The sequence below is a fragment of the Solanum stenotomum genome, chromosome 2 (assembly GCF_019186545.1).
Source record: "Solanum stenotomum isolate F172 chromosome 2, ASM1918654v1, whole genome shotgun sequence".
Lineage (NCBI taxonomy): Eukaryota > Viridiplantae > Streptophyta > Magnoliopsida > Solanales > Solanaceae > Solanum > Solanum stenotomum.
The window spans coordinates 11,391,839-11,399,208 of NC_064283.1; the positions used below are offsets into that span (position 1 = coordinate 11,391,839).

The following is a 7,370-nucleotide window of genomic DNA, read 5'->3' on the forward strand; positions in this document are numbered from 1 at the left end:
TATTTTGTATAATGATGTATAAAATACAAAAATAATATGATGGAAAAGTGAGAATGAAATATAAAATTGAAAAAGAATACGAGAATATTTGTTGCAAGCATTCTTAAATAAAATACATAACTAGTTGGCTTACCTTTTAGATGAATATAAATTAGGAACAAATAAAGATTCATAAACTATGCAACATGAGATTTTGAATGAACACAAATATTAATAGCATACATATTGGTTTGAATATGAATTGAGAAAGGATACAAAATTTTGAAGAAAAAACTATAAAAACAAAATAAACTAATAGAAAGTTGTTCTTCCTATAAATAAAATACATAACTAGTTGTCATATTTTTGGGATGAATATAAATTAGGAACAACTACAAGATTCATAAACTATGCAACATGAGATTTTGAATGAATACAAATATTGATAGCATACATACTGATTTGAATACAAATTGAGAAAGAATACCAAATTCTAAAAAAAACTATAAATACAAAACAAACTAATAGAAAATTGTTCTTCCTCATATTGGTCTTGAACAAGTTTTTCGAAATCTTCTGTAGCCAATTTTTTTTTTTTTATTAGTAGTGTTTTTACCTGCTGACATTGTTATCTTGAACTTGAATGCGGGTAGAATCATGAAGAAACTTAGATCTCCTCTCTTGACCCATTTTAGTCGCACAACCTACATTTTCGAATAATCCTTGAGTAATGCATAAATCAAAGACTTAAAATCCTCCAAAAAGTTGATGATTATATGTGATACTTCTTATAGTCCTCTTTGAATCAGACATTAGATTGCAATTTTTGTGTTTTCCCCTTATTTGAAATCCTAACTGAAAATAGGGAGATTGAAAAACACAAGAACACACAAAAATCTAAAAAACTTCAAACGAAAACATAGAACAGTAGAATACAAAAATAAAATACTTCATGACAATGTATTTATCTGTATCAAAGGTTGAAAATCTTTTGAATGATTACTAAGATTTCTTAGAAAAATGGAGGAATTTCAATTTAACAAGGAAAGGTTTAAGTTAATTGAGATGAGAGAATATGGGTAAAAATCGTGAGAGAAAGGAGAGAATGTGGGTAAAAAATTGAGAGAGAGAAAAGTGGGCAATGCAGTTTTTTTTTAGCAACTTTCACATATAGCAAACACAAAATTCATATTTGTATGCTTTAACAAAGTTTGCATAATTGCNCGTTTGTATAAAAAACGAGAGAGGCAAGGGAGAGAACGAGAGTGGCGAGAGAGATTCACTAGGAGAGAGGTGAAATAACAACAGTTTGCTATGAGGTACAATTAAATCAAACTATATTTATAGCATTTAATTTGAATTAATAGTTTGCTTATTATATACAATTTTCCCTTTTTTTCTTCTTCTTTGTCAACGATAATGAAGTTAAATTAAGTCAAACGTGGGCCCAAGTTGAGAAATAAAAGGAAGGTAAATGAATGGGAAAATTACGCGGTTAAGCAAACTTATACTACTTAATTACTCATCATAGCTATAGTTTGCTATAATTACCACTCACGACTAACATTATACATTAATTACGCGGGCTGACTTCGAGTTTGTATAATTAGTCATGTTTGTATATGTATAATTCGTCAGAATATACAAATACATATGTATAATATACAATTATCTAACCTATATACATATACAATTCACCTCTCTCCCACTCTCTGCCCTCTCTCGCTCGCGTCTCTCCTCTCTCTTCCAATCTCGCTCGCCTCTCTCCTCCCTCTCCCAATCTCGCTTGCTATAAATACAATTGCATATGTATAATATACAATTATCTAACATATATACATATACAATTCACCTCTCTCCCCCTCTCTCTCTCGCCTCTCTCCTCCCTCTCCCAATCTCTCTTGCCATATATACAAATATATATGTATAATATACAATTATCTAACATATATACATATACAATTCACCTTTCTCCACTCTTTGCCTCCTCTCTCTCGCCTCTCTCCTCTCTCTCCTAGTCTTGCTCGCCTCTCTCCTCCATATAACATGTAGCTACAAATTGTAATTATCCAACTATAGCTATGGAGAGTAATTAGACTATTTTTGAGTGGCTATATGTGAAAGTTCCCCTAAATGAATTATATCAGGATACACTTTATTTTCTAACATATTGACATTTTGACATTTTTAACAATTATTTTAAACTATAGATATTTTTAATAATTATGTTAGGAATATTGACTACTTAGCTAATTTTCCCCATCTATTGTTCATGAGCAGATCCAATTAATACGAAGAAGACAAAAGTGACTGGATCTCTCCATTTGTAAATAGTTTTCTGTATTAACGTACAAACTTGATCTTCTAATAAATAATATAAAAAGATGCGATTAATAGATTAAGTGCAAAAGCTGAATTGGCAACACGTGAGATTTAAGCAAAAGTCAAATTTAATAGAAACAGTAATTCTGTAAATGGATTTATTTGTGATGATTAAGTTGTAATATAGAGTACTACACTGCAACTAATTCGACATTTTGGACCAAACACATTTAAATTGTTTCTACAATAACAATATACCCGGTATGATCTCACACAAATGAGATTTTGGGATCCGAAGATAGGGTTGCAAACCTTACCCTCTATGTTTGTAGGGTAGAGAGGTTGTTTCTGAAAAATCCTCGGCTCTCTCCATCAAAACCCCCGCACCCTGCAGTCACTCAAAAAGGGGTAAAGCGAGTCCATCAAAATTATACGTAAAAGGGAAGTTTTTTACTATATCACAGGGGTCAAAAGCATAAAAGGGCCCTCAAGTAAACAATTTTAGTAAACAAAAGGCATCCAATAAAAAGTCAATTTTCTCTTCATATCTAACAGTAAATGAGCAGATACTATCTCTATTAATACCACTCCACCAGGAGAGAAAAAAATTGAAGCCAAACCATTACATACAAACAACAAAAACTCCAGTTGAATGCCTATTCCGGCCTAGGCCTAGCCTAATGTTACAAATTCTGTGTCTCGTAATCATCTTGCCTGTGGTAGAGCATTTTGTGGGAGTTGAAAGTTGGCTGTCTCATCCGTCGCTGGTCAATGTGAAGGCAAGAAGAACCATACTAAGAGTAAAGATAATGGTTCCACCTGAAAAGAGCCACATTGCTTTGCTACTGGAGTTTTCCCTAACATGGCTGCTCACTTCCACCTCCTTAAGAAGTTCACGTATTTCCTCTATATCATCGTCCTTTGCTGCTCGCATTAGCCTACCCTGAATCTTCTCGAGCCTACGAAGCCTCGTAGCCTTTGACTGATCCTTCATTGGCCAGAAAAGACCTGTCATCTTCCAGAGCATTATTCCCACATAGATGGCCACAACGACATCTACACTGTAATGATGGCGTTCTCGTATTTCTCTTTGAGCACTATGAATCACAAAAATCCAGATGAGTGCTGAGCTATAGCCACCATAGGCTTCCTGCATGTGTTTATCAAGTTTTAAGCCAGATGAGATTGGTTGGACACAGGAATTTAGACTTCAAATTTAGGGAATGACAGACGCATATATATACCGTCCATGCCATAGCTGTCAGCACGGCAACAAGCATGTGGCCACTATATATAAGGTCATTGCAACCCCCTGACGCTTTCTTTAGCAGATGATACCAAGCAGATGATCCCTCAGGAGCTGTAGGCCGAAGGAAATCAATCAGAAAGCTCATTGAACCCCAATCTGGTCGAAACTCCGGATCGTATTCCCCAGGATCAGCTGAAAGCGAAAGTAAACATAGAAATGAAAGATCAATACTATGTACTAGAATTCAACCAACAGCATCAAAGAGCTAAAAGAAAGTGGCTTTATGAGCTTTCGTGATCGCAGGCAGCATTTCTTATTGAACAAATGTATAGAGCTTTTTCAATTTTGGATCAATCTGACTGGCAGTTAGTAAAGAAGAACCAAGTAAAAATTTCAGGACAGAAGAGAGGATCAGAAGGGAGAAATACCATATGCTGTGTCCCAGTTTATGACGTTCCGTATGGCATTTGAATCTGTGGCATATGGTACATAATATTTCTGAGCCCAAGGATGAGGGTGCTGAGGAACAAGGAATCTAGCAGATGCACACCATGGTCGAGCAGATGGTAGAATTGTGGAGATAAAAGTTATGGCCCGAAGTAGCCTTCCGATTCCCATTGTGAACATGAATCTTGCACCAAGCCCAAGACCAGGAGCTTCAACCGATTCAAAGAGTACAGAGAAAGCAAGCATGATAAACAACATCAGAAAATGATGTAATCCAATTATACGAGCTCTCAATATATTAACCACTGTTTGAGGTAGTTTCTCATTCAACGACAGCACCAACCACTGACCAACATCAGGAAGAGGTGATGCATCACTGTCAATAATTTGCAAAGAGAAGAACTTGTAAAGACTATAGATGGTCATTTAAGAAAGAGAGATCAAATATAATGAAGCAAAGTTATAATTGCTATTTTTGCTTACAAAAGGAAAAAGATACAATTGAGATACAATTGTTAATTTTCTTTTCTGGACACAAGCCAAACATTATAAATTGGGACCAAGTATGCATCCTCTCTTCTAAACTTTCAATCTTCTAGGAGGCAAAACAAGGTTGCATGCCATGATTGATAACATAACCACTTCAGGGCATTCTGATCGTGTCTACATATATCCGTAAGACTTGTTGAAAAAAATGAAATTTATCCATGTTTCAAGAAACCTTTCACCACTTCACATTGTGCTTCAACGATAGACATATTTCTCAAAAACAAGAACAGAAAAGGAAATCAATGTCAAACTGTTAAACTTCTACTAGTGGTGATACTGGAGGCAAAGTTTGTTAATTGTGATGATGCAAGCCAGATTTTCCTTTATGTTACTTGCCTTAGACAGCATTTTAGAACTATCAATTCAGCATCTTGTGAAATTCTGCTATTAAGAAACATTGTCGTATTGTATCTCACTAGAATCTAGACCATGTATCCTTACACATCTAGATGACATTAGCATATCTAGAATCCCAAGAAAGATCACACCTAACCAATCCAAGCTAACCAAGACATGCAACATAGGTTCATTTATGATTTTAAATACAGCACAATTAGTTCTCTCTTTTGATTATGACGTTACTAGCTATCTGTTTTTATTTTGCTTGAAGTGTCTCAGTATAGAAGCTTTGGAAAAAGCTCAAAAAGATCCCTTTTTTTATCACCTGACATCTTCATCCTTACCCAGTTTTCTCTTTGCTTCCTTAGTTTCCAAGCTCCCTCTCCTCTTTATCAAATTTCTCACAGAGGTTCCCATCCTCGATTTCCTAAGCCTTATACCTTCCCGGTTTTCCTCCACTTCCTCTATTAGTTTCCAAGCTCCGTCTACTCATCTTGAATTCAGTCAGAGAAGTCCCCAATTTAAAAAATCCAAAAAAGTCGCCCATTCCCAAATTCTAACAATCTGGTGATATGGTACAAACTCAAACAACGTATGCTTTGTCATTTCCAAAAGATGTATCTAAAAAGCAACAGTGCCATGATTCCAGTCTTATTTGGATCACTTGGCAGAAGAATGTGAGGATTTAGTTAATGATGATCATCACGTACATAATTTAATTAATCACAAGAAAGAATTATACGCAAAATACCATTATTCACAGACACAAGACATACCAAGAGCACAAACTAATCCACTTAAGATTTTCATTACTTTTGAAATCTAACAAAGGACTACCCATACCAATGTACTGCACTATGTAGCTCGAACTCTTCAAAAATGTTGTCCGGATGCATGTTGGATCCTCCAAACATAGTGCATTTATGGAAGATCAGTCATGGGTGCGGCAGCATTTTGGAGAGTCGGAGCAACATAACTTAAGCAAACCGAAGCAAATAGAAATGCATCACTCTTAATTCTGTCTACAGGATAGATGAGATTGACCTATACAAATTTTTTTGGTCTGATCTATCAGCTTAATATTCCCAGTATAGAAATCCAAACCTTGTCTTTTTCCCATAAATGGATATTTGCAATCTTCAATATAAAAATTCAAAAGTATGTCTGTGTGATTTGGAAGCTAACTTAATACACAATTTCTTATCATTCAGAGTAAAAATGATGTAGCTCCAAATTCTCTCTAATAGTTCATCCAATTTCTGCATCTTGTATGTGAAGAACTCTGCTTAGATTTTACAATGTAACAAAATCTATAGAGCAATTGAGAAAAAACCCAAATTAGATCACATTTGGGATGCAAACAAGAAATAACCATTTCCATTTTTCACAATACAAACTCAAACTTACCATTAACAAGCTCAAAAATGCACTCAACCCCAAGTCAGTTCTCCCATCCAAATCTGAAACCCATTTACCCAATATACACAAATTTGCCAAAACTGCCAAATATTGAAACAAATCCATAAAATTATGAATAAAAAAAGAACACTACTTTAAGCATATACATACCTGTTCCATTCAAGACCAAGAACGGCAGTGACAGAGCGGACAGAAATGGCTTCAAAAAGAAGAGCAGAGAGCAAAAAAAGCATTGCGAAAATAAATGGTATAGCTGAACGGAGCTCTGATGACCAGTATTTGTAAAATGGAACCCGAATAATAGCAGCGATCGCCAATATGGTCCATAGCGCCGGCTGTAACCGGTCATGCCATGCCGGAGAAATAAACCGGAGATAGTCTACTCCGATGTAAGCAATTGCAGCAAATCCCAAACCACCTCCTCGCCGGTTTTTCAAGATCGCCGGCGACCGCTTCATTTTATCTTTTTGGTCGGTCGGTGCTAGTGAAGTACTAGGATTCTCGCTGACCGGAACAAGTTTGAAGCTTTCTCAATTTCCTTTTCCTTTTTCTTTTATTCGTGCATTATTAAATTAAAGATCTCAAAAAAAAATAAAAAATCAGAGTGTATTTTTGGTGGTCGTGGAGTATATGTATTAACATGAAAACCAAAATAGGTAGGTGAATTATATCTGTTCCTTTTTAGTAGTCATATTATTTTAGAGTCCAACAAAATAAATTTTAACTAATGTTTAAAAAGTATTTGATATAACAAAAAAATAAGTAATTTATAATACTTTTAGTATAGTTTTTAAATATTTAAAATTTTATTTTAAAATATCGAATTAATATAATCTAATTAAGTTTCGAAAGTTGGTTAAATTGATTTTTAGTTTAATGTACGAAAGAAGTGTATTGTGGATGTAAATGAGAGCTATAAAAAGAAACAAACTATTTTTTCTATTATAAAAAATAAAAAAAATATAAAAAAAGATGAAAAATAAAATTAACATGGTTGGGAGTGGGAGTGTTCACAAGTTGATTTAGGTCAAACCAATTTAATCGATTTTAAAATTGTCAAAATCAA

General features: G+C 34.4%; 1 protein-coding gene across 3 annotated transcripts; it reads right to left on the reverse strand.

Annotated features, from left to right (window-relative positions):
• Positions 1–2,431: 2,431 nt before the first annotated feature.
• On the reverse strand, positions 2,432–6,867 carry LOC125855488 (protein PHLOEM UNLOADING MODULATOR). Of its 3 annotated transcripts, none has more exons than XM_049535210.1 (5): positions 6,455–6,867; positions 3,979–4,373; positions 3,546–3,742; positions 3,016–3,451; positions 2,432–2,689 (listed from the first exon to the last, which is right to left on the reverse strand). In XM_049535210.1, exons 1-4 carry the CDS (start codon positions 6,760–6,762, stop codon positions 3,056–3,058), a joined length of 1,296 nt encoding a protein of 431 aa, XP_049391167.1. In that variant the 5' UTR covers positions 6,763–6,867; the 3' UTR covers positions 2,432–2,689; positions 3,016–3,055. The 3 variants fall into 3 exon arrangements, with proteins under 3 accessions (XP_049391167.1, XP_049391168.1, XP_049391166.1); XM_049535211.1 differs by having other exon boundaries at positions 2,457–2,698; XM_049535209.1 differs by lacking the exon at positions 2,432–2,689 and having other exon boundaries at positions 2,802–3,451.
• Positions 6,868–7,370: the final 503 nt, after the last annotated feature.